Here is a 27,081-nt window from a genome sequence, read left to right on the forward strand (position 1 = left end):
TTATCCGCATGTGATGATTCAAGAGTTAAAGAACTTGTGTATTGCAATGTGCATTATATGTAGGGATCTATTTATTTTCAGTTTTTTACTCCAAAGAAATGTAGGTCTGTGAAAATTGTTTTGTAAAAATCAGAAGATATTTGTCCATTTTTGCAGTGGTACACATGCAGCACAGAATAATATATAATGTAGACTCTATGTGTTACTAATTGCATGTAACATACATGTACATATAGATGTGTTGCCTGCCTGGATACCAGGGTATGTTTTGTACAAACATTGTAAGTATTGTTAGAAATGGTGCAGTATATTTTTGTATTTATTAGAGATAACCGTGCCACGTGGTTTCCTTAGCGCCCGGCTCTCTACATCACCCTTTCTAAATTACACCATCAAAACTTTGATGGACAAACTGGGTCAGATCATTTATACCTACGGTATATCATTTCAAAACCCAAATGTGTAAACACTCTTGTCACTTGAATGTTTACCTTTTCAGATGAAGTATTTAGTTGTAAATGATCAGAACCATGTCAGATCATTTAACATATAATATTGTATTTTGCCGAGCTTTAAAAGTTGAACAGATGATCAATGAAATGTTTGTTATTGTATTTCAGAACTGACAATTTCAAGCATATTGGATCATTACTGCTCCATCGGGTTGTTTAATGATTTTCTGTCCGGGTGAAAGGAATAGTTGCAATGGTTTGATGAAGCATTTATCACATTTAGGTCATTGAGTACTCAACTAAAATACATTTTGTTTAAACATTCACTTCATGAAAAACTAAATAATTTGTGGTTGCATCTTAGTGCGCCTGAAGTTGTCATTTATCTGAACTTGCCAGATCTATAATCACCTGAAGAAACAGGCAGTTTGGCGACCAAAGACTAGGTTTAAATAATCTCTCAGTTGTGGTGATTATTTTTTTTACAAGAGGGGTTCCTACATCTGCTTCTACAACTATATTCCTTTTCTGTTGGCATCACACTTGGTATTAAGTGTGATTTACCAACAGAAAATGAATATAGTTATATCGGGCCACAACAGCTCTTGCTTGGCTTTAGGGTCCCAAGAAGAGCCGCCTAGTGGGCCACTTTTGGTAAGCAGAACTGGTGCTGCGGGATGAATTAAACAGTTAAACACATTAAACAGTGACCTGTTTAATGTGGCCACAGAATGTACATTTCTCAGGCCCACTGAGCGTTCATCGCTGATCCTTTAACACATGGGTCTTTATGTATTTATTCATTTTAGTTAGTATGTCAAATATTACAAATTATATTCAGTGTGTCACCTGAGATATCAAATGCATTTATTTACTTGTTTTGAACTCTTAGTTTCTGTTATCCAAATTCCCACCTCAGCATGTTTGAAGTGTGCTTGAAATTTGAAGTAAATAAGCTATAATTTAAAAAAAAAACCTGCTCATTATTGCTCAATGATTTATAGTCTTTTATAAACACATTATCGTGTGGTCTCATGTATGTGTTTCATCACACATGCCCCCCCCCCCCTCCCACATTGTCTCAAAGCACACCTTGGGGTGCCTTACAATTTAAATATATGTCAAAGATTGATCCATACATTGTGATGGGTAGAGTGAGCTGCTTCAAATAAAGAAAAAGTGCTTTCACCATGTGTTTCTGTCTCAACGTTTTTCAAACCGCGATCTAGGCATCTGTCGATAGAGCTGTAGTAATTTCCAGTCAGAACCATACCCAACATGACTTTGTGAGTGAGGTCACATATCGAACCCCTACGATACCTCCTCGAAATAATTATCAAGCAAAAATTATTTTCTCAATAAGAAAATGCATGTTGAGAGTCAGTCTCTCAATGTGATATTGCAATATCTTATAAATGATTCAGATATAAAGAACATGAGCTTCATTCTGAACTGGTTTCTGTTAAAACATCTTTGTCTTTTACCTCAGTAGCTGGACAGAGGTACTTGATGTTTCCTGTGTTGATTGTGAGGAAGTAAGAGATGTCACAGGCCTGCTACAATCAATTGTTGGTATTGAAGCCTACTCGGAAATAACTAAAATAGTAAAAGAAACATAACAAACACAAAAGACCTTTGGAAACGATACCTAATAATGCAGGAAGAGGATCCAAGCTTAAAGGTCCAACTACTAATCATTTAGAGGCCTCAACAGCATCTCCTGGTACTCACTCAGCAAATGGAGATGGCTCAGGTGTCATTTCATGACCTAAATGTGAACTTTCAGTCACGTGAACACCGAGGTCATCGAACAAGAGCAGACAGCCAAAGAAAGATCGAGGACACTATCCTTAGACAAAGAGGGGTCATATGACTTGTCAATTATTTGTATAGTGCCAAATTATCTTGACACTTTTCATATAGAGCAGGTATAGCACTGTACTCCATTTATACTCTAAAATACTAACTGGACCTGTGAGCTTAGATTCTCTTTACACTATGAGCAGTGTTTGCCTTTAAGGACTTTTCAAGACATGAAAATCCTGATTGACACATTACATCGAAGCATGGATTCTTAAATTTACTGATTCCACTTTATTAAAAAGCAATCAAAATTGTGACAAATTAATACAATTCCCCATTCAAATATACTTTTTAACCATATATGAGTGTGTTCAATATGCACGGCCATGGTTGCATGTTTACTTTGAGAGTAAAACAACCACTGGCCATCCTGTTTTGGGTCTTTTTTTTTTTTTTTTTTACATACATTTCTGATACCCTGAAATTGACTCTCCCCGTTCCCATGAATAAAACAGCTACCAGAATATTCCTGATGTGTCCTGCCAACATAAATAATGTTTGATGAAAAGGTTCTTCCAGCAGCTACACTTATCTCTTTGATGGAGCTGTGAGGTACTGCCTCTTACTCATGTTTCAATCAAAAAATATCAAAAGAACTTACACAAATAACAGGCCGTGAGATCTTTCAATGCTAATACAATCCACACTCCTCTGAATTCACAGAGAGACAGAAGTCGTAACATTCCTCTGGAGAGGCATGTTACACAGTGTCATTCTTAATTCAATGTCCCATTTTCAGAACACTTTCAAATTGCAGTTCCAGTGGCAACATTTCAGTTGAATTGTCCTTCAGAGCTGCTCCATGGGTTTTCCTTTCAACCTCTTTTTCATCGCTTGTGCATGCTCCTTGCTGCGCTCACGCTTCTCCAGTCTCTGTTGAATCATGAGGAAACAAGGATGTATTGATTAAAGAAGCCATTATTGAAATACCGACGCTCAGAAGTCAGAGACCATGTTGCATCTCATTCACAAAGTGCATACAAATAACTGACACACCTCTTTCTTTAGGCAGTGACGCATCGCGTGGTCCGCATCGTTACACGTGCCAAAGAACTTCATGACATTGTGCTGCGGGTGAGCGGAAACAAGATTTACATTGCTTTGTCTTCCGTGTGTATGAAGCGCAGAGCGATACAATAATGTAGAGCGTGACTTACCTCCGTGTGGCACTGCATCAGGCGAGTTATCAACTCATTACACTCAGCCGTGTGCAGGTGAGGGGACAGGTCAGGGTGCATGCTGAGGTTAAGGGCTTACTGTACCACTGCGGCAATACTGAAAACCCACAAACAAGAGGAGCACTGGTTGAAGGGGGATTCAGTTGAGTTACTGTTGAATATTACTGGAATATATGTTCTTTGGTGGCAACATATTTGCAAGTTTGCCTTCAAACACAGCTGTAAATATGTTAAGACTGCAACAAATCGTTATTTTCATTTTGGTCTATTAAATGTGTCAAAAGTCTCATCACAATTTACCAGATGACAGCCAAATGTGACATCTTCAAATTCAACAACAATGATAGAAAAAATAAAGAAAAGCAGGATATAGTCGAATATCTGGAACCAGTTGTGGTTGGCATTGCTACACTTGAGCAAAGGACATGTTTTCTAAAATGATACTCATGCCTCCCCATCCCTCTCCATCCTGAGCTGTCATTGAGATGATAGGAATTGTTTTGTTTTTTTCCGGTGGACACTTACCTGCAAACACAGAGAGGCAGAATGAGAGAGTGAGAGAGTGAGTGAGTGAGAGTATACAACAATGTGAAAACGTTACCTGCATTGACCCTGCATCCTCTGGAATAATGGTAACAAACCACCCTTCACGAGAGGACACTAGGTCAGGGTACATGCTCCCTTGAACAGCCCACGAGTTCAGTTTGGACCATTGTTTTGACACAATAATGTTGTTAATATGCACAAAACAGAGCGAACATGCTGTAAATATCCTAGTTTACGACAACCTATTTGATAACAGCGTGCTCTGTGAGACCCTTACCTGTGGAAAGCCTGTGTCATTTGAGAAGTTTCCCAGCAAGCCTCGGTGAAATGTCACGTTAGCTAGCGAACTGCTAAGCCTCAGCTAACGTTAACCGTTTGTAACACAGCAGGTTTAATTCATGCAACCACGGAGGAACTACGGGTCGATGTCCCTGTAGAATAACGACGCAGGTTGCTATAATTCCTCAACAATTTCGACTAAATCTGATGGCCTTGTACTGACATGAATGTAACCTACAGTATACGCTGCCTGCTTTCGTAACTGTTTGGAGAAGTGAGTGACAATGGTAAACAGCGAATCGCCATCCGCCTTTTTTACTCATCCACCAATGATGTGCGTTCTTCTCACAAAGGGGCGGGACAGTTGATGACGGAGGTTTGCGGAAGACACAAGACGGTTCCCCGTAACGTACTTCCGGTTTTGCTTATGGATGCGCTTAACTTTAGACAGTTGTTACAGTGTTTTCGTACAGTGCTGTTGTGACAACTTTAGTGTATCCTGTTTTATTTTAGTCAAAGGTCATATAATGGCGAATATTCGCGATGGACATTAATGCTTGATTCCACTATATGTTGCACTGTTTCAATCCTGTGGACAAAGTGTGACCTTAACTTACTTAACCAATGGGTTTTATGGTGACTGCAGTTTGAGGATCATGTGAACACTTTGTTATGAACATCAGACACAAAGAGAAGCAGCAGAGAAAATGTAATAATTTAAATGTATCTTGACAGTGGTTAAATATAAAGGGAAGGATATATGCTTAACTTCTTTAAGTATATAGTTACGTTTGATTTAGACTGATAAAGAACTACTTACCTAACTCTATATAAAGTAGTTAAAACTAGCTCCATCTCGACGAGCTATAGCAGCACAATGCTTTCATACATTAGTTTTCACAATGTTATGACAAAGGACATTGTGCTGCAGAAACAGTACTTATATTTGATTTACTGACAATACCTCTCTGCTTTTAGTAAAATAGGATTTGAAATTCAGGCAGTTTATATTAATTAAATGCCTTTAAATTGTTGTATTGGGGATTTTTTTTGTAAAGGGTCTTACATACTTCTTCCGCCACTGTGCAGTTGGTAATTGTAGGTCGTATTATTGTAGTATCAGCAGCAACAGTACTAGATGTACTACCACTCCAACACAACAGAGGGCGATAAAGGAAGCAGGAAGCGCGTGAGATTATATGTCAGTATGTGATTGGTCAATTCGTGTGCTCGTTTGTTGGTGGTTTATTTGGATTGTGGTATTGCTGCTACCATAAGAGCTGGACGTAGCCGGCGGTTTAATTTAAATCTTCCAATACAACTGCTGAGCTAGATATCATAACTGTCTGGGGAAGAATGGATGACTCTACGAAACGTGGTCTGCAGCGAATCATGAGACGGATACCGTTTTACATGCTCAGAACAACGCTGGAGAAGTGGGGCCGCGTGACTGCGGAGCAGCAGAAGTCCATAGATTTGACTCAGTCAAAATGTGCGTTAACGGAAGCGGTACTGACCATTTGCGAGGTAAACCGCGCCTTTCCTGAAATATGAGTTGTTGTATTAAATTGAACCCAGTGTAAAAAAGCATGGCAGTTAGTTAACCAAAATAACAGCACGTTAAAAATTAGGCAGTAGGCCTTTAATGTCACGAAACTTGATTAACGAACACTCCTCGATAGGAATCAGTTTGTATTTAGCGAGCGTTGCTCTGTGTTTCCTCTCCTTTAAACCTCGTTATTTGTAACGTTTCAGGAAAACAAGTTGGCAATGAAACACCTCACAGAACTCGAGATGATATGTAAGTCATGTCACATTATCTAACCTACTCTGTAACGCCAAGGCAACCTAGCTAACTTCAGTCGTACCATGCCAATCCAATAACGCTTCCTGTGTCCCTCAACGTTGGTGTGATTGTCTCTCAGATATGATGGACAATCCAAACCAGGGGATGTGGTATGTCCTCCAGCTCCTGGACCCTGAAGGTATGTTTAAATACTTGTACCATGGAGGGCAGACAATGTGCAGCTTTTCATTCTAACCTAAACACTGCAGCTGTCAAACACTGCAGCAGTCAGTCAAATATTCTGCTGGTGTCTGGATCATCATGGTGTTTTTTTCACTTTTTATTGTCTGTTTATTCCAGGTAATTATAAGCTGTTCTGATAAAGTTGAGTTTACAATTGCTTATTATTACTTGTCCCTTTTTTAATGTCAAATTTTTCCAGATGATGCTCACTCTGTAGAGCTGATGCAGTTCAAGGAACAATTCAAATCCCACCTCAAAGAGCTTGTGAGACATGTAAGCCAGATACCCCCCACCCCGCAAAACACAAGTTAATTATAAAGTTGCATCATTGATACACATTGTATTGGCATCTCTGTGTTTAACATCCTGTATTCTAAGTATACTTTTGACATTGCATTCAAGGTGTCTATCAAAATAAAGAAGCACACAGACCAAGCCGTATGGATTCGTATTGCGTGGGGAGACGCCTTCTCTCGACCCAACCACCTGAAACCATCATACGTCGTCCACTATCTCCAAACCCCGTACGTCTTTGTGACCAACCTGACTTCCAAGCAGAAGCCCCTGTTGTCCCAGGTGAGAGTTGAGTTTCATGTTCAATCCAGGACATTGTTCGCACAGTTGCCGGGTTGCCGTTTCTTCTGTCTTTTTTCATTTTAAGTAAGTGATGTACTTTGCAGGCCATGGTTCTGTCCACCAGACATCACGCTATCAAGGATGCTAACCTTAGTGGACAGAAACTCACTGCCATTAGGGACCTTCTGATGAGGAAATATCAACAGGTAGGCTGTTCAAACTACAACCACCATACAAAGCTCTGTATGCCCCCCTTAATTAAAGATTGCTGATAGGCATTGAACCCTTGAACTCAATGACCACCTGTTGAGGAAGAATGTAAGTTGCGATGTTCACCCTTTATGAACCTTAACTACACTTACATATTTACCTTTTTTGTGGTAGACGCTTGGTTTATTCTTATGTTTAATATTCATAACACAAAAAGTTTACAATCCTAACAATGAACTGTGAAAAGCATCGCACATTGTCTTCATCCCTCTGTGCCATTAAACAGAAGTTCTGTTAAAGATGTTACAGTATATATATCTATTGTAAACATCCATCATGCTGCCAAACTACTTCCTGGTTCAGGTTTGACCTTTGCACATGCAAAATATCTTTGATTACATAATGTCACAGTTCATGTCTAGAGATCCACTGAACAAAGAGGAACTCTGAGCCTACGACTAACTTATTTTAACCCGTGAGTTTTGTTATAAAAATGATTGGTCTCATGATTTATATTGGGAATTTTGTTTTAACTTTTTAATTCTAGGTGTTTCCCACCAAGTATCCAAGTCCTCTTGCAGCAAATAACCAAACTATCTCAAGTATGTTAATCAAATCATTTGATCTGAGCAAAGCTGCTTTCATATTTTTTATAAGATCACACACACTTAAACATTGTTTGTTTTACCCTCATGTATTTGGCCTTAATGCGTTCCTCTGGAAGAATTCTGCTTTGTAATTCTGTTTATTTGGCTTCTGTCCTATTTACAGACCCGCTCATAGAAAAAGAACAAGCTGAGCCTGCAGCAAACAGACTTCACATGGCCTGCAAGGCCTTTGGTGGTGGGGCGTTACCTCAGCTCCAGTCTGCAGTTTACATGGTATCCAGAGGCATTTCGATGATACTGAGTCTCAGCCTTAAGTCGCTGTCTCACTATATCAGTTCAAAGATTGATAAAAAGGTCAGTATCGCTCTGTGCTGCCATCATCTTATGTTTTGTGTTCTTTCCTCAGCTGGAGACAAAGTTCAGAGACCACTCCAACAAGACCATGACGGAGCGGGAGGAACCCTTCAGATGTGTTGTCAAATTTGCAAGCACGAACCTCCTGGAGTCACTCAGACACTGTGCATCTTCAGGTATCAAGAATGTGTTCGCTACAACCCTATGTGTGTTAGCAAGGAAACAATACTTGGATTGTAAACATGTTTTATCGTCTTGGCAATTCCATAAATGACCACAAGAGGGCACACACTCTCTAGACTAGAGCAAATAGCCCCTCTGTAATGCTCCGACCTACAACATAATCTATCATGAATATGTCTGTCAGTGCATTCAAAGTGTTTTACCCCACTGTCCCATGGGTTATTTGTGATTATTACGTTTTTAACAATGCCAACAAAATCGTAAGCGAGTGTAATTTGTCTCTTTTTTTTTTTTTTAAGTATGATCAACTAATTTCAATGTTGTTTTTTGCAGGAATTGCCTCCACCCCTGTCACACCTCTCCTCTCATGTATCCCCTTAAAAGGAAGAAATTATTTTGTCATCACAGACAATGGCCCTGGTCCCTCCTCACAAACGCACCAACCACAGAACTGATGGCCGACAGGCCCTTCATTTAAAGCATTCACAGTGTGGCCCGCCATGTCCAGTCCCCCCGGGGTTTGCTTTTATCATTCCTTGTTCAAGACTCTCCGTGTGATTGCAGTTGCAACCATGTCAGTAGTTGGCAATAGATTATTGTCATTTTGTCATTTATTTTTAGTTGTTTTTTTAAGTAGCAAAATGTTTTCTATGTACAAATTGAATATAAAAGCAGGATTTTCAATATTCTTGTATTCTCTTCATGTTATTTGATCCCCACACTTTTCCCCACATATTTTCTGTATTTTTCATGAGCTACAGTGTTACTACAATGTGTTGTGGAGTATTGGCTTTGTATAAAGGTCTGCTGGAAGGGAACTTTAGTAAACCAGCTTTTTATAAGTTGCTTGTTTCAGGGTTCATTAAACTCTTTAAATGACAGGTGCACATTTTACAAGTCTGTCTTTAAACAATACTTAGATGCCCATACGTACTTTTAAAGAGTTTATGGTTCCTCCTGTCAAAACTACCAGCAAAGAGTTCCCTTCCCAACACAACTACACTGCAAGAGATTGGGTAAGAGTCCACTCGTTCTGCTCTAAAATGTATTTGTAACATACCACAAAAGTGAAAACACAAGAATTAAAAAAAAATGTATTTACATTCAATCCAAATAATTTTATATAAAATAAATCCTATACTTTTAGTTAAAATAATTATAACCAAGGTGTGTAATGGTGATACTGTTTCCAATTAACTCCCGGCATCTCTGCACCATTTCTTATTACTTGGATAGGACAACCAGTAGAGAGGACAATACACTTCTGATGTGTTATTGTTGCTGTCACACAGATGACCGTTGTGACTGTCACCTTTTTCTTTTATTTATTTAAACCCACAATACATTCATGTAAATGATTTCTATATGAATTTGTGTATATTCTGCTGTGTAAAATTCGTCAATCTTCTAAGTTTGCATCCTTGTGTGAATATTATTGATAAATGTTTCTCTTTTCATCATTTACTCAATGTGATTTGGACAATTTTGGAGAAAATAATCCTGCAGGGGAGGGTGACTGCCTTGCAAGCAAAAAAATATAAAGTATGTGCATATGTGTTATTGCAAGTTAATAAACACGTTTGTTGACATTTGTTTTGCTGCTGTTGTGTTTGTTAACTGTCCTCTGCCTTATTGCAGTACAGGCTGTTGTCTCTATTAGAAAGATTCATTGAGAAATAAATAAATATAAATAAATGTATATCTATATATATTTACTGAATCTCTCTCAATTTCGTTTCCAATACTTGTATTAGAATAAGCAGAGACGGGTTGTGTAATGTTTACAACTCATAGCTGCACTGAAAGATCAAATAAAAAGAACTAGTATAAATCAAATACAAAATATATTGTATATAAGATAAAATAATTAATATTTCTCTCTTTCTGTCTTGGCTAATCACACGCACGCACTCACTCACGCACGCGTCACTGAATGCCATGGAAACGGACCGACCCGAGGTTACTTGAGGCCTCAGAACGTTCTGATCGCTCACTCTGCACTTGGACCTGAGCGTAAACACCTCTTGGACATACCGTGGAGAGCCGACTCGTTGAGTTTTTAACTTCTTGAGAAAAGCTACTTGATACAAAACTTGTTGGAGAAACTATTGGATCGCTACTCGTGGACAACAGAAGCACCTGAAAGATCTTCGGCTGAAGGAGAAGCACCTGCGGGGAGTGTGCGGTGAGAGATGGACCATCCCTCTTCCGGTAAGTTCACTTTTTCATTTATTTTAGCATTTTTCTTTTGATTCACCCCCTTCAAAGCATTTAAAGCATTCTCCGTTTAGAAATCAGTGAAAGGTGAACAGTTGACACTGTAGTATCAGGCCTGTCGGAAACAGACACTCGTGTAAACTGATTATTCGAGTGACAGAATGTCTTAAATGTTGCGGACATCTGTGGAATGTGTTCACAATAGTGTAGATGTTTAATTAAACACCGTTATTTTGGTTTGAAGGCATCAAATCTTCCTATTTTAACATTAAAATGTATATTTCTGAAAATAGAATGCCTTCATAAAATGCTAAATAAATGCTGAAGTTGTGCACCATGGTAACCATATGGAACGATTAGAGGCGCGTGTCAGGACGTAGCCTACGTCATCAAACCAGGACACGATGCGACCCAGAGTGGGTTTGACTGTTGAAACCTGAGTTATTGAACAAACATCTGATCCTTTGACGTTATCATATTCCATAAACTATTTCTCTAACATTTAGCTTTGAGATGCGCTTTGCTCGTTGTTGTGGTATTTGGTTTTCGAGGGACAAGAGAGCGATCCGTTAAGTAACTACGGGGCTGCATGTGCGCGTGCTGCATCTCCTCCACGCGCTGTGATATGCAACTCATAAACAGGGAGAATAATGAATTATGAACTAAAGAGGTTAGTCATGTTGGATGAATGTAGACACGTTTCACTGTGCCTCGCTAGTTCAACAAATACGTTCACGCTGTTTATTGCAAGCCATTGACCGTTTCGTCCACACAAATGCAAAATAAACGTCTTTGTCCAGAGCTCACGAGTACTCAACAGTCGTTAATTGACCTGCTGACTGACTGATTAGCAGCAACGAGTGAAAAGCCCGTACGTAAAAGCGCGTGGCCAGCTGCTCCTCTCACCCTACTCTGTTGTTTCGGACATATAATAATAACAGTCATAAGGATAATATCTACAACGACAATAATAATATTTATTGCTTTTATCATTATTAATATAGTTGTGTTATGTGTTCAAACTAACAGAGGCAGAGCTGCACTATAAATGCTATAAATGTTTAAAGGTGAACCCTCTTGTGTGTTGGGGACTTTATGTGAGTTGTGTAGTACTGCAGTTACTTTATGGCTCTGTCGTGTTTTCTAATTTGAACTTTGATTATTGCTTCATGTAATCCAGAAATATTTCATGTTATGAGAAATCCTGACAGTTTAAATGTTTCCCTCTCAGCTGGTGTCGACTACGTCGTGGAACGTCCTGCACAAGACGGCCTCCCTGAAGTCATCAGGATCCTCGACGACGATGACCAAGTATGTGATCTCCCGATCCTGATTTCTTGCGTTGTGGGTGGAGTTCAGGTGGAGCCCGGCATTGTGGGTGGAGGTCAGGTGGAGCCAGGCGTGGTGGGTGGAGGTCAGGGGGAGCCAGGCGTGGTGGGTGGAGGTCAGGTGGAGCCAGGCGTGGTGGGTGGAGGTCAGGTGGAGCCAGGCGTGGTGGGTGGAGGTCAGAGGCAGCCAGGCGTGGTGGGTGGAGGTCAGGTGGAGCCAGGCGTGGTGGGTGGAGGTCAGGTGGAGCCAGGCGTGGTGGGTGGAGGTCAGGTGGAGCCAGGCGTGGTGGGTGGAGGTCAGTTGGAGCCCCTTGTGGTGGGTGGAGGTCAGATGTGGCTCGTCGTTGTGGGTGGAGTTCAGGAGCTCCACCATGTGCGGTTGTTGATTCAGATGTTCTTCGAGGACGTGGAGAACATGGAGGACGAGGATATGGAGGACGAGGACGGCAACGATTCCGGGTACGAAGACTCCTGCGATGACCTGCCGGAAGTGGATGATGAGGAGGAAGATGATCATGAACAGGCCCGTGTTCGTTTCGCTCGACGTCCTCAAGATGCTCCGCCCCCAGTCCCCCAGAGGTCAGAAGAGTCCACCAAGAGGAGCAGGGAAGAGGACCGCACGGAGCAGGCGAGTGTGAAGAGGCAGAGGACCGGTGAGGACGACCACGAGGACGCGACCCCCTCCACTTCAGGCCTCGGATCCTCCATGAAGAGGACCAGAGAAGAGGACGACAGGGAGTCGGCGCCCTCCACTTCAGGCTTCGGTCCCTCCACAAAGAAGAGCCGGGCAGATGACTACATACGTCTTCCACCCTCCCCTCCAGGCCTCAGGTTCCCCCCATACAGAAGATACTGGCAGCCGGCTGAAGACAGCGACTCGGATTGAGACCGACAGCATGTTTGCTGCAGGATTATAAAACCTTTGCGTCTGGCAGGACTGATAAAGCACCAGACAGCCTTCCCTTGCGTCTGGCAGGGTTGGCGATAGGCAGCATCCTGCAGCAGAGCTTTTAAATATCTCTTCCTTGTTGATTTTCTATTTGAAAAATGGTTGATGCTCGACGCAGAAACCAGAGGTAAGTTAGCAGTGAAGATTCTGTCACGGGAGTTCAAGATCAGGACCCAATAGCAAGACTACAGGACACAGAATCTGGTAAAACAGATTTTATTTTACCAACAAAAGTCTTCCACTCCTGTCTGTCCTGGGCGAGTCGCTGGATGGTGCCCCATGAGTGGCTCTGCATCTCCTTCTCCACAGTTCTTCTCCGTGTGTTTCTTGGTCGGCCTCTTTTTCTTTTCCCTTCTGGTGTCCAATGTAAGGCTGTTCTTGTAATATCAGCAGGATCTTTTCTCAACACATGTCCCATCCATCCCCATCTTCTGCTCATTAGTATGGTCTCCATGCATTCTTGTTGGCATTTGTCATACAGTTCTTTATTTGAAATAGTGTTTGGCCAGAAAATGTGCAGTATTCGTCTTAAACTCTTGGTATGGAAGGTTGATAGTCTGTTGAGGTCTTCTTGTGTCATTCTCCAGCATTCAGAACCGTACAATAGAACACTGCTCTGATACAATTTAAGTTTGGTCTTGATGGCGTACTGCTGTGACCTCCATATGTTGGCTTGTATCAGACAGAGGTATGGTAAAAATTACTAACGTGAAGAAAAGTTTTCCAAGTCTCTTTTACTCAGGTATCGATGGCTGTAACACAGGAAGCAACATCCTGGATCTCCTAGACAACAGAGACCACAGGACCAGATGAGAAGGACGGAGGACCACAGGACCAGATGAGAAGGACGGATGACCACAGGACCAGATGAGAAGGACGGAGGACCACAGGACCAGATGAGAAGGACGGAGGACCAGATGAGAAGGACGGATTACCACAGGACCAGATGAGAAGGACGGATGACCACAGGACCAGATGAGAAGGACGGATGACCACAGGACCAGATGAGAAGGACGGAGGACCAGATGAGAAGGACGGATTACCACAGGACCAGATGAGAACGACGGATGACCACAGGACCAGATGGAGAGCGGCGGTCGCCTTTCTTTCAGTGGGCTGAGTAAGTAATCCCTCACTAAGACGACAGAAGTATCAGTAATAAGATTCCATCATTGAACAATGTAAAGGTTGTATAGTTGAGTTAAAAGTATTCATCTCTTGTGTTTGTGTCTCACAGGGCAGGACTCCTCTGTGCTTTTTTCTCACTCCTGGGGCAACTGAGAGTGGACGTCTTCCAAATCCATCATCCCAGGAAGACCCAGACCCACCAAAGACCACTGAACCACTCTCAGCACCCCAGTGAGTCCGAGACCCAGTGAGTACAGTGACGTCCTCCCTGCCCCTCCCCCCCCCTCCGACGCCACCCGCTCCACCCACCAGCCGAGGAGGAGGAGGAGGGGCGTCCCATCCCCACTGGCACAGAGGATGTAGTTTGTCTCCATCTGCTTCTTCTGTGCTGGTGGGTTTGGGAAGCTCCTCACACACACAGGAAGCCGTCAGCAGCTCTTTGCATCTGCTCACAAGTCAAGAAGGAGACAGATGTATTTGTCACATAGAACACAGCATGTTCATGTAAACTGTATGTACTGTATGTATGCTGTTTACAGAGGAGCACAATACAAATAAATGTGTGACAAACTTTCTAAATATGTCTTTGTATTTGAAACAATATCATATTTCTGATATAATTCAAAAATCTGACAATGTACGACACTTAATATACAATAAATGTTGTGCAAGTGATCATTTTATATCTTTTTGATTTTCATTTGACTCAAAGGCTGTTAGTACTGTTAAGGATTGATAAATATATTACATGTTGACATAAATAAAATAGGGAAAGCTTTAGATTACTGCCCCAACGTGCAGCATAATTCTTGCCAATTTAATTATAACTAAATCATAAATAATTGAAATCTTTACTGATTGTTAACTAGTACAGAACTGATGACTCATACATGTAGGTGCAAGGGAACAAGATGTGACGTTAATGAATAAGGGGGAAACAATGTGGGAACTTAATTATTCATATCATTATGATAATTTATATATACATTTATGAATGTATGTATATCGGTGTGTGAATGAAATAAAAAAGTTATTGATAAATACATTTTATTTACAAGAACTAAATGATTGAAAATTTGTTATTTAACACAGCAACTGATTGAATTATAAACTGATTATTAATTTAGAAAAACTATATTATGAAAAAGAACTATGAATGAATTATTGAATATATGATTGAAAAACTGATTAAAACTAAAACCTTTAAAGTATATTAATATCTGTATACAGTAATCCTTCTGAGCAGGCATTCTAGGCAGGAAACAGGAAGTCCTCTGTAGCGTAGGCCGTCTCATTTTGGAGACCGCATGGTCCAGCCTTCGCGGTCCTCAAAGGACGGCTGGGTCCTCCGAAGAATGCAGCCCCTGAATTGAGACACAAGCTACTGACTCCAATAGACTGGCTCGGATCAAATGGTTCATCATCTGTATAGAGAGTGAAATGAACCCAGCTTCTACTACTCTGGAGTTCAGGAATTAAATTAAACACCGTGCAACATTTTAATTGAAACAAACTGGTGGTCAACATCATAGCTGCTCAACATCAGTGTCCGTTATTACAAAATGGAAAGAATATGACAACAAAACAAAGCTTAAAGAGAGGGCCAAACCCCAAGGACCAGACAAGGAGGACATTCATCAGAGAGGCAATGGAGAGTCCAAAGGTGACCGCAAAAGAGCTGGAAAAGTCCACAGGGAGGATTTGAGTTTCTGTCCACAGGACCACTTTAAGCTGTTCGGTTCATTTGGTTGTTGTAAAAAGATAGAAAAGCTCCAGAGCGCTTTAATTAGCAATGCCAGCTCGTGACATACAACACAGTGCAGAAGGGTCGGTGGACTGTCACTACACAAGTCCTGTTTCATGAATGGAGCATTTCTTCTTCTTTGTGTTGTTGAACAGCAGTTAGCACCAGCTGATGCGCTATACCAACCCTTTGCATAACAGTAGTATGTCGGTCAAATTGGTCAAATTCTGCATCGTATTCCCCAAAACTAGTCTTGTTGAGCGGCAACGTTTGGAAATAATATGACAATATATGACAAGTCTTGTCTTTAATTTGAATTCCCACTATAATAAATAGTATAAATGGACCATGTTTACCCATATTTCTGTTCCATAAAACCATATATGTAACAAAATGCTTATTGTATTGATAAGTGTTGTTCACCTGCATCGGAAATGCTGACTTAAAGTCCCTCTTTGTTGTCCGGTTGCAGTCTTTCTCTCCATGAGCACAGCTTTTCTCACTAACCGCACACTAACAGGTGGGACGTGAAATACGTTGAAGGCAATGTTGCTGTAGCCTTCAATGAAGGCCAGAGGCCGATGCGTGTCCTGGACCAGTTGTATCTTAGTGACGTTCGCCTCCATCAGCAGGTGTGTGTACATTTTCATGTCGAGATTCTTGAGACTCAGGTCCTCACGTTTGTCATATCTGTTTAAAAAAAAAAAAAGACTGGTAATGTTGGGTGCATTATTTTTGGACAGATTTTCGTTCAAAACGAAAACACTAACCTCCAGTTTCTGTTCTGCTCTAAGAAGCGAGATACTCCGGTTTCAGCAGCATAGGTGTCGATATGGACAAAGACATCTGAGGTGTCAGAGGCATGGTGTAACAATGTGAAGCATGCATTCAATGACTGATGTCAGTATAGTCTTATCATAAGACCGATCTATTAAGACAGATCTATTAAGACATAAGACCGATCTATTGGTTCATAACCAACAGATCTGTGACTAGCGAATATTGGATAATAATTAAACTCAGGCAGTGTGTTGGTCAGGCTCTCATAAGACAGCCCACAATGGCCCGTTTATGGGTTTGCACAATTAAAGCCTTAGTTTTCTGTGTGAGATGAACCTATTTTGACCAACACTTATGGATGGAGTAATGAGACATGTTTAGCTTTTAAATACACTTTTCCAGCTTAAAATATAGACTTTCTCTATGTCCCAATCCAGCGGCTGCATCCTTCGGAGGACCCGGCCTTCGCGGTCCACGTCGGCCGCGTCCTTTGAGGAACGTGAAGGCTGGACCGAGCGGTCTCTGAAAAGAGACAGTCTGATCTAGGATCGCTGCTCAGAAGGTTATATGTATACATATACGGTGTATATACATATATATATATATATATATATATATATATATATATATATATATATATATATGATGAAAAGAGAAACCGTTAACAATAATGCTAACACAAGGATGCAAACTTAGAAGATTGACACATTTTACACAACAGAATATACACAAATGCACACAGAAATCATTTATATGGATGTTTTATTGTATAAATCAAAGAAAAAGGTGATCATCTCTGTGACAGCAACAACAACAAATCAGAAGTGTATTGTCCTCTCTACTGGTTGTGCTATTAGTAAAGGCTTCATTGAGGATGATAGCTACTGTAACCTCAAGTACAAGATGGCAAAATGTCCTAATACTAAATGTACTGAATGGTAACAGAGCACTGAAAGATAAAATAAAAATAACTTGTACAAATCAAATAAAAAATATATTTGACAAATATAAGAAAATTATTATTATTTCTCTCTCTCTGTCTTGCACAATCACACGCATGCGCTCACACACATGCATGTCCCTAAATACCATATAACAGACTCAACCGAGGTTACTTAAGCCTTAAGTGACCTCGGTTGGGTCTCGGTTGGGCCGTGCATCGTTGCATTGCAAGCGGAAGTTATATTTACCTGCCTTCCTGTTACACTGCAACAACTTCCAGCCGTACCAAAGTTATTTTACACGCAAACACTCAGATACCCCTCCACAATGAAGTAGGCTGTCTCCTGTGTGCTTGGTGTGAAAATGTTCACTGTGTATGTGCTTGTTTTCAGTGTGTGTCAACATTTCAGTGCATGTGTGCTTGTTTTCAGTGGGCGTGTGTGAACATTATTTGTGCATATTAGGGGTGTAACGGTTCGCAAAATTCACGGTTCGATACGATACAGTGGTGCCATGGTTCGGTACGTTTTCAACACAGCAGAAAACTAGAAACTCCAGAGAAATGTCCTTGATTTTAAAATATATTTATTCATTATAACATCATAAAGTGTTTTTTTTTACTTTGAACAATGATGGAACTCTACCTAAGTGATCCATCTTCTTAGCAACACATAAAAACAAAAACTGCTGCTTAAAAAATAAATGTAGTGTTGTTACTTAACATCACCATCATAATTTTGAAGGAGTCTTCGAAATGGGACAGCCTAGTCGCAGCCGCTTTGACACAACCGGTCTACAAATCCAGCCTCTGAAGGATGCAGCCGCTGGATTGGGACACAGCTTTGTATACCAAACGGAAGTACACCAGTATACCGGATATGACGTAACCTCAGCTGTCGACGTCCCAGCCCTCTTGGCGAAGCAGCCTGTCAGACAAAACGGAGGACCTTATTCTACTCTTCATTCAATGCTGCTACTGGGGTTCTCTGCCAAACATAGACGTCAACACAGAAACATGGCTGCCTCCGCGACGAGCAAGGTGCAAAACAGAGAGAGCGCAACTACTGGCAGTCCGAAATGTCACGAAGAGTCTCTGTCGCAGTCACGGGACATAATAAAACCCACCATCACGGAGCTGACCAAAGAAGTGAGGACGAACATCCTCTGCACCGTGGAAGGATGTGGCAAGATTCTCCCCAACACACCTGCGTTGAACATGCATCTCGTTAAATCACACAGAATAAAGGTAAACGCGTCCTAAACCTGGCTAATGTTCACATACTTAGGCTTTCACGTAACTGCAATGCTAACTTTGCTAACTCATTATTAGGGGGAGAAAAAAAAATGGAAAACGCAAGTCATCCGTCACAACTTATTTTTAGCTAACGGTACACACTGGTGATTCTTAGCAAACACGGTGTTATATTTAACGTTTGATAAAAGTTAGTTTTTCTGCGAGTGGAGCTCCGTAACGGACGTTTTGCTGTCGAGCTAGCTACATTGTAACTAGTTAGCTGACGTCACCAATGAACGCTGATGGTTTGGATCGCATGTGATGGTTGAGGTTTAACGTCAGTGCATTGTTTTTACTCTTAGATTCGCCCTTTTGAACTATTTGGAGCTGAGGACATGAATGTGTGGAGTATCTGATTTGGCTGTGCTAGAGTACACATTGATTAGTTAAACCTGTTTTCTTTTTGTACTCTAAAGTAATGGTAAGGGCCTCTTCACCTTCTTTAAAATACGACCACACGAGCACTATTGCTTGTCTGATTGTAGACAGTCTGCTCCCAATACTAAACAGTCAGTCAACACGTTTGGACCCACGTTTACTTGTGACCCTGGTTCTTCTGTCCTCACTGGTCCTGGGCTTCTCGTGGGAGGCGGTATTTCACTGTGTCCCGTCCATGAATGCAGTTCTTTGCTGGGAAAGGCTGCCTTTTGTCCTGCAATAGACTAAGCTCTTTGTTTAAAATAGGTGAATGTGAGAATTTAAATGAGGTCTTACAAGTAGTTCATGTTGCGCAGCTAGAAGAGTGTTTTAAAGGCCCGATCAGGGGTTCTATAGTAAATTAAAGGTACAATCAGGTATATTTGAAAGTTGGAGTCTGTTTTGTGGTCGGTCCTAATCTAAATGTAACTTTGATTGTCTATTTAGTTGCTGTTCATGTGCATTCATCTTTGTAGGCCTACTGAAAGACATGTTGATTACTTTGAGAGTAACAGCTGATTCCAATCCTGTATGTTGATGTTTCATTGCCCACAGATTGTACTTTCTAAGTTGTGTAAAGAGAGATAAGGAGCATACAAGCTGCGTATTATTTTTAATTTACAGCTCTGCAAGACTTCTGTCAGCAGTGGTAATGATATCCTGTTTGACATAATGCTCACTCTGTATGCTTTGTCTGTATTTTTATTACGTCTGCTTACCTCCACTGTAGCTTTTCTGCATCAATGCACAGAAGTAATGATTTAAATCACTCACAACCTGGTTCTTATTGGTCTTGGGGCTTATCTTTCAGCTATCTCTCTGTCTATATCAGTGACCTCAGCAGCAGGGGTAGCAGAATTATTCTGACTTATCGTTGCATTGAACAGGCTGCCAGAAAAAGGAACTAACCTCGGCGATGGCCACTTAAGGGGTCATGGACTGAACCTGGTTTGGCAAAGATAGTGAATCTTGAGTTCTTCTTCTTCTTTTGGGTCACAGCCAGCTGCTGGCCGATGACGAATACTGCCTTGACACGACTCAGGCTTCAGCCTACGACCAGATGATGTCACCAAAGCGAACTGCAAGAACATTTATTTTTAGCAGATTGTCTGTTTATGCTAACTCCTCGTGATAAACCAGAGGGTGTCCGTCAGCTTTAGCTCCAGTGCTACAGCAGATGGAGGTGACCCTGACCACTGGAAGGCTTCAGCATGAATGACTGTTATGGAGGGTGATGGGTTGTCTGTTTTCAGCGTTCATTCAGTGCAGCTGCTGTTACTGTATTAGGCAAGTTTATTTGTATAGCACCTTTCAACAACAAGGTAATTCAAAGTGCTTCACATAAAACCATTAAAAGCATCAAAACATGAGGCAAAAGAAAAGGAGATTTTAAAACAATTAAAGAAACGGTGTAAGAAATAAAAGGTGTACTCTAAAGTAATGGTAAGGGCCTCTTCACCAATATTACTTAGTATGCTATCCATTGAATTGAAAGGTTCTGTGTGGGATTCAGAGCTTCACCACTGCTGCCTTTGTTTTCACCGCTGTTGCTTTTAGCACTGTTACCTTAGCCTTCTTTGTGTTGAGAGCAGTATGGAGGCAATATATGCTCTGAATTCCATATTGAGCACCTTTTTAAATATACAATGTGCTGACAGCTGCTTTAGCAAGTGTGCCTCGGGACTACAAGAGAAGCAGTGGTACAGCAAACTGTTGTATCCCATGTGCTGCCAAGCAAGCTCATTCATTTATTTTTCAGTCATGTGAAGCAGAGCCTAGAAATATGGGAACATTTTGAATACACAATATCATATTTATTGTACGCCATGTACAACCATCACTTTATTTTCCAGAGTCATAGTGACACCTTTTTAAAAAATGAATAGAAATTGGAATAAAAAGACAGCATTTTGGAGTTGTACAGCATAGTTGACATTGAGTACCTTTTCACAGCAGTTACTGTAAGAAATGTTTGTATGTTTGTAAGTAAAACCTCAGTTCAGCTTAAATCTTGGAATGTCTTACAGGCCTTTCTTTACTTGGTGACCAAGGAATTTGCAGTGTTCTTTAACACTGCCGCTGAGTATGGGTATGATATAAAAATGCTAATCTCTCTCTCGCTCTCTCGCGCTCTCTCTCGTCCGCTGCCATCGTCACCCTCAGGACGGTATTGTGAATCCTACAGTCAGAAAGGACATGAAGGGCTCTCAGAAGCTTTACTGCTGTCCTATTGAGGGATGTCCCAGGGGGCCCAACAGACCCTTCTCCCAGTTCTCCCTGGTTAAGCAAGTAAGCCTTTCCTCCAATGACATGTAATCCTATCCACGTGATCAATTACATAACATTATGAGGTCTCAGTTCTGCAGGAATGGCTCCTAATGTATAACTCCACAACCAATGTATAACTCCACAACCAAATATGTTTCAAAAATCAATCTTACAGGAGTGATGTAAAGGAGGATAAAAGATCTTTAACCCCTCCCGCAATACTGGCAATTAAAGAAGTAACACAAATAAAAGCAAGTGTATGCGATACATTCTTTGGTCTTTCGTCTGTTTCATTGTAGCACTTCATGAAGATGCATGCAGAGAAAAAACACAAGTGCTTCAAGTGCAGCAATGGCTACAGCACAGAGTGGGACCTAAAGAGGCACATAGAAGACTGTGGGAAGACTTACCACTGCACATGTGGCTGCCCCTATGCTAGCAGGGCTGCTCTACTCTCGCACATCTACAGGACGGGTCACGAGATTCCTACAGAACACAGGCATGTACCCGCATGGTCCAGAGTGATTTCTATTGAAACTTGGGTTTGGGTTTGGCTAAACATTGATGTGGCTGGCTTTCTCTGTGTCTGTTTTGTTTCTTATACAGGATCCCTCCAGTAAAAAAGCGAAAGATGGAGAAATTGTTAAGTGGTCCCGAAAAGCTTAAGACCATCGAGTCAACCTTTCAGATCATGCTTGCCAGTAAAGAGCTGACGGAGGCTGTGCTCCCTTCTGATACAACGGTTCATATCCCAGACTCGGTGAATCAGAACTCCAACCCCCGCAGGAGCTTCCAGAAGTTGCTGCTACCAAAGCCCAAGATGGCTTTGGTCAGCATTCCTGTGATGCAGCTGGCCCACTTGCCGGTCCTTCTTCCGTCTACAGAAAGCGGGGCTCTGAGGTCTGTAGTGCTGGCTGTGGACAGCCAAGGCTCCGTCAGCACCCTTCACCTCCTGCCACATGGTGCTGTGGTCCCCCAACTGGATGCTAAGAGGTTGTGTTTCAAGGACAGCATGCCTACTTCGCGCTCCAGCCTGGGGCCCATTAGCACCGGGGTGCAGGTCAGTCTGGACCCCGCCAGCACAGATGACTTAGCCAGCCTGGCAGAGCAACGGGGAAGAAGCACCTCCACCAACATTCAGACGGACAAGTCGTACTTGTCGAAAGTGTTTACAGGAGTGGGGGTCGGGGAGGGAATGGGGTTGTGCTCAGTGGGTGACTCCTCGGTGTCGTCCTGCTCCCAAACAGACATTAGCGTGAGTGCCCAAGTCCTCCTGCCAGTCAGTGTTGAAACCCAGACATTCTCCTCCCGGACTAAAGCCACATCCTCCATTGGAGCGCAGACAGATGGCCAGTGCGTGGGGCAAATTCCTTGTTGCTCTTCGTCTGTACACCCGTACAAAACCAGGCAGACACAGACATATTTTTCCCTGCCACAATCGGATGATAAGGCTCAGCAGCAGGCCATCATGTGCTCTGACCTATTCGACAGCGACTCCCTCAGTGTCTCCACTCAGACCGCTCTGGACGTAAATGACACTCTCACCGGAAGCAGTATATACGAGGACTCTAAGTCAGCTGGTGGTATGTGTTTTGGGGTGCAGACAGATGAGCTCAACTCCAACAACATGGCCGATAATCAGACCCAAACGATGACCTTGTTAAGTGATTTAGAAAACATTCTGTCTGACAGCATGTCGGGCCACCAGGTGCTCACGGTGGCATCTGAAGGCTGCGGGTCAGTTCTGGGATCTGTTCAGGAGCAACACAACGGCATTGACTTTGACTTCGAGGAGTTTCTCAATGCCGTGCACATCCAGACACAGACGGAGGAGAGTGAGCTGGGAGGACTGGGTGATGACACGCCGCTGGAGTCTCTGGACATCCAGACCCAGACGGACTTCCTTCTGATGGATGAACTGGACCAAAGTGAGGGACCAAGTCGAACCCAGGCCAGCGACCTGGAGCTGTTCGACACTCAAACTCAGACTGACCTCAATTTCCTGCTGAACGCCGGAAGCCACATGCCCCTGGGCAGCATTCTGCGACATTCAAGCTTTTCTATGAGCACAGAGTCTTCGGATACAGAAACGCAGACGGATCTCCCTTTATTCGCCACAGGTCTCTCCGCTCAGACTCCCGCGAGTCAGTGTGAGCAAGCCAGACTGCTGAACAGCACAGAGACACAGACCGTGACCAGCCAGGCGGAGGGCCTTGGTCACCTCTTCCTAACGAGCAACGAAACGCAGACGGTCATGGACGACTTCCTGTCAGCAGACCTGGCGTGGAATATGGAGTCCCATTTCAGCTCTGTGGAAACGCAGACGTGTGAGGAGCTGTGTGCTCTCTTTCAGCACCCTGAGAAACCCAACAGCTGAAGCCCTCTCAGTGACTCTAAAGCTTTTGCAGTACAGGTTTCTCACGCCTGCCTGGTCCTGTGTGAGGAATCAGTCGGCGCTGTCGTCCAGCGGACCACCGTCTTAGCAGTAAGAAGTCTGCGAAAATGTCTTTCAACATTCCACTGGAGATGCCCAGAGCCTCTCCAGGTCCATACCCTGACAGCTCGGCTGCACTTTATTTGCTCAACGGGCATGATTCATCAGCTCCTGTGACAGTTTACATATTTATTTGCACATAAATTAATATATATTGTATGTGTATTTTGTCTGAAATGCCAGTTTACGTTAATATTTCAATGTACAACCGCTATGACTGGTTTTCACTGTTTGGTCTTACTAGCAGTTTAAAAATGACTCAACATTTTGTCAATGTAAGATCTGCACTTAAAAGGGATGACATCTTTAGCTGTACGTGGTTGTCAAAAAAAACAAAAAAAAGGCTTATAAATGTATTAGTCTGTGTGACAGCTCTCAGATATGCATACTCTGCATGGAAACAATGTCATCTTAGGTGTACAACAAATAACATTGTACATTTAGTTTGTCTGGAAATGTGCATGAAGCATTGACTTGGTCAGCAGAACAGAAACCTAATATATCTACCGGTACTCTCAGCTTGTGCATCTAATGGCTGCCTTGTTGGTGTTGCCTTGTCAGCGGCAGCAAGACTATAAACTCTAATAACATCCTGTAAGCTTTGCCGCCAGTGGAAAACTTGACCGGTGGAAATCGGCTTCATGTTTTCCAAAATAAAACCCCGTAAAGCCTTTAACGGTGAACAAGGCTTTGCTCAAAGCCTCTGAAACATAGCGTTACACATACAGATGTGGCACAAGTAAAAAAAATAAATAAAAAAAATTGTTTTGTCTTGTAAGTTGTTGCGCACCTTTCATTGAAACGTGATGGTGAAGTTTGATGTTGCGTAAAACACTTTCTTTTTTGTGTGTCTGGGCCTCCAGCGAAGCAGTCTGTTCAAGTCAATAAGCAGACTCTGCTGTAATTGTGTTTGACTTGTTCATTAGCTGGGTGTAAGTGTATACAGTCGCAGTACTCCAGTGATGTTACTATACAGAAACACATAGACCTATCGTATGCATTCACCACCTTATGTTGACTGAAAGGAGTCCTGTTAAAATCATCAGGTTTTCCACCCTTATCGGCTGCCAAATTTTAATTTATTCATTTTTTTTTAAATGTCTCCAAGTAACTTAACTTAATGTTTTGCTGTCATGATATTGTTGCACTGAGTTACCTCATTAATCACAGGCACCACACTAGAAGCTAGAGCTAAAGGCCTTGATTATGTTTTGTTGGTGCCTTAACCCAAGTATTAGCTTTAGTTCTGTTACAGACAACGTGCTGCTTTCACATATTTCATTTTGTTTTGGAAAACGATCAAACAATTTTGGTATTTTGCGTCATGTTTGCATGAAGTATTGGACTGTCCCCTTATCGTCAAGATTTCTGTTCTGTCACATGAAAATAATGCTCTGCAGCATTTTATTGTAGTTTGACAGGTTTCATTGAAGGGTGGCTAATGCTGTTTAAGCTTTTACAAACTGAAGGATGTACAGAACATGACACTGCCCCGGTTTAACCCGCACCATGTCCAAACAGTTGAAGGATCATTTCCCTGTTATAAGGACTTTGCTTTCTCCACAGCGTCTCCCTGCTGGCTGAGTGGCTCGGGGGTTTGATTTGCTTTAAACAGAGCTATGTAGAAGTCGGACTCAAGTGTCAATGCCAGTGCTTTATTTTCTCTTTGTAGGGAGTGCATGCAGATGTTTTCCCAGCACAAAATATTTGTTTCAGCATAATTTGAGTTTGTTGCCTATGTGTGTAGAGTTGATGGTTGCCTTGATTAATTGTTGAAGCTACACTACAGATGTTGTTAATAAACTGCTGGAAAGTGTATATTGTGCTCCTTGTCACTTACATTACAACAAAGGTGGAAGAAAAACACATTTTGCACTCAAAACGATACAAAAAACAGACGCACCTAAATCAGTCAGCTTGATCCTTTAATTGAGCGTCTCAGTTCAGCACAGTGGAATACATTGCACAGATGTTTTGGTGATGCTTTCTTCAATGTGTAATACATTTAGTTCTCCTGTAGTAAACATATAAACAAGCTAAGTTAAAGATATGATTTAGTTGTACAAATCCTTTTTCTTTGTACATTTCATTATAGAACAACATGAATCATATCTTTTCACATTGATGCAGCGACATCTCACTGAATATAGACATGCTGGATCCTGGCTTGTGCTGAATATAGCAACTCTTTACATGTCTGTGTTAAGGGACCATTTCATTCTACATTCACATTCAGGTAAGACTGAAGTTTTGTCTATTTAGGTTTACACGACATCTCTTTTGAATATAGAACAATCCCACTAAGTGGATCATTTACTCAGGGCAGTTAAACAACAGAGGTAGTACAATAAAGCAAGGTAACCAGATCATACCAGTTGTAAATAATGTTGGCTGGCCTTTGGAGACCGACATGACGGATGTCAGCATAATGCATTGATAACCCTGAGAATCCATCAGGAATCACTCACTTGTGCACTGTTACATTTGACAGAGCAGAGGCAGTAGTTTGGCAACACTTTGTGTCATCATGTATGGTCACAGGCTACACTGCAACGCTTCAGTTGTGACAGATCTGTAGCTTGGGGCTGAGGTTTCAAATAGAAGGAAGTGTGAAGCAGGCGCACTGCTATACTTCTGATGAGGTAGCTGCACCGTTGCTAGGTAACTAGAACAGCTGAAAAGGCACTTGTAGGAACTGGTCCGAACAAAACAAAAAAGCACAAATGACACGAATAGCTTCACATTTAATCTGTTCACTCGACTGTTGCGGTTAGTATGTTCTGAAATATGCCAAAGGAATTACCTCAGCGATTTGTTGCTCTTATGAACGTGTCTCACCTTGATTTATTCTTACAACCAATTTAATGGAAATATTGTCAAATGTGAGTCTGAGGCATTCATTATGAAAAACAAAAGATAAAAGGTGTTTGTACTTTGTTGAACCTGAGCATTTCAAATGGTCGCATACTACATACACACAGTCTTGCTTGGGTACGAATGGCCTTGTGCATGTGATGCGGTGCTGGAGGGGAGGGCCTGCGTGAGGCTCTCGGCCGTTGAGGAGCTAGTGCGGTGCACTGTGTCCGGTTTGGAAGACATAGGTACTTGATACCTCTTGTGTATAGGAACACTCACAGCAGAGAACAAGTGGGGGCTGTGCTGACATGTCTGGTACTTGGAGGTCAGGACTGCAGAGTGAGAGGGAGGCTCTGGGTTAGCAGTACGGTCCACTCTAGCTCCTC

General features: G+C 41.9%; 3 protein-coding genes across 3 annotated transcripts; 2 read left to right on the forward strand and 1 right to left on the reverse strand.

Moving 5' to 3' along the window:
* Positions 1-2,546: 2,546 nt before the first annotated feature.
* On the reverse strand, positions 2,547-4,568 carry cmc2 (C-x(9)-C motif containing 2). Its single transcript, XM_079283107.1, has 4 exons — positions 4,317-4,568; positions 3,473-3,590; positions 3,312-3,383; positions 2,547-3,188 (listed from the first exon to the last, which is right to left on the reverse strand). Exons 2-4 carry the CDS (start codon positions 3,551-3,553, stop codon positions 3,105-3,107), a joined length of 237 nt encoding a protein of 78 aa, XP_079139233.1. The 5' UTR covers positions 3,554-3,590; positions 4,317-4,568; the 3' UTR covers positions 2,547-3,104.
* Positions 4,569-5,587: 1,019 nt separating this feature from the next.
* Positions 5,588-9,721, forward strand: cenpn (centromere protein N). The gene is made up of 10 exons (XM_079290589.1): positions 5,588-5,845; positions 6,074-6,119; positions 6,244-6,303; positions 6,547-6,620; positions 6,750-6,923; positions 7,028-7,129; positions 7,681-7,735; positions 7,905-8,014; positions 8,148-8,271; positions 8,612-9,721. The coding sequence occupies exons 1-10, from the start codon at positions 5,675-5,677 to the stop codon at positions 8,731-8,733; spliced, it is 1,038 nt and encodes a 345-aa protein (XP_079146715.1). The 5' UTR covers positions 5,588-5,674; the 3' UTR covers positions 8,734-9,721.
* An 8,596-nt stretch (positions 9,722-18,317) lies between these two features.
* atmin (ATM interactor) lies at positions 18,318-25,655 on the forward strand. Its single transcript, XM_079287116.1, has 4 exons — positions 18,318-18,612; positions 21,241-21,366; positions 21,645-21,844; positions 21,952-25,655. Exons 1-4 carry the CDS (start codon positions 18,334-18,336, stop codon positions 23,720-23,722), a joined length of 2,376 nt encoding a protein of 791 aa, XP_079143242.1. The 5' UTR covers positions 18,318-18,333; the 3' UTR covers positions 23,723-25,655.
* Positions 25,656-27,081: the final 1,426 nt, after the last annotated feature.

This window comes from Melanostigma gelatinosum (genome assembly GCF_949748355.1).
Source record: "Melanostigma gelatinosum genome assembly, chromosome: 2".
Lineage (NCBI taxonomy): Eukaryota > Metazoa > Chordata > Actinopteri > Perciformes > Zoarcidae > Melanostigma > Melanostigma gelatinosum.

Bases quoted from the DNA above. Each gene is read 5' to 3' on its own strand.
- cenpn (XM_079290589.1), top strand. From the start codon at position 5,675: ATGGATGACTCTACGAAACGTGGTCTGCAGCGAATCATGAGACGGATA. The intron at 6,621-6,749 runs GTAAGCCAGATA...ATTGCATTCAAG, and splicing joins TCAAAGAGCTTGTGAGACAT to GTGTCTATCAAAATAAAGAA. The intron at 7,130-7,680 runs GTAGGCTGTTCA...TTTTAATTCTAG, and splicing joins TGATGAGGAAATATCAACAG to GTGTTTCCCACCAAGTATCC.
- cmc2 (XM_079283107.1), bottom strand. From the start codon at position 3,553: ATGCACCCTGACCTGTCCCCTCACCTGCACACGGCTGAGTGTAATGAG. The intron at 3,384-3,472 runs GTAAGTCACGCT...GCTCACCCGCAG, and splicing joins TGATGCAGTGCCACACGGAG to CACAATGTCATGAAGTTCTT. The intron at 3,189-3,311 runs GTGTGTCAGTTA...ATGATTCAACAG, and splicing joins GTCACTGCCTAAAGAAAGAG to AGACTGGAGAAGCGTGAGCG.
- atmin (XM_079287116.1), top strand. From the start codon at position 18,334: ATGCTGCTACTGGGGTTCTCTGCCAAACATAGACGTCAACACAGAAAC. The intron at 18,613-21,240 runs GTAAACGCGTCC...CGTCACCCTCAG, and splicing joins TTAAATCACACAGAATAAAG to GACGGTATTGTGAATCCTAC. The intron at 21,367-21,644 runs GTAAGCCTTTCC...GTTTCATTGTAG, and splicing joins AGTTCTCCCTGGTTAAGCAA to CACTTCATGAAGATGCATGC.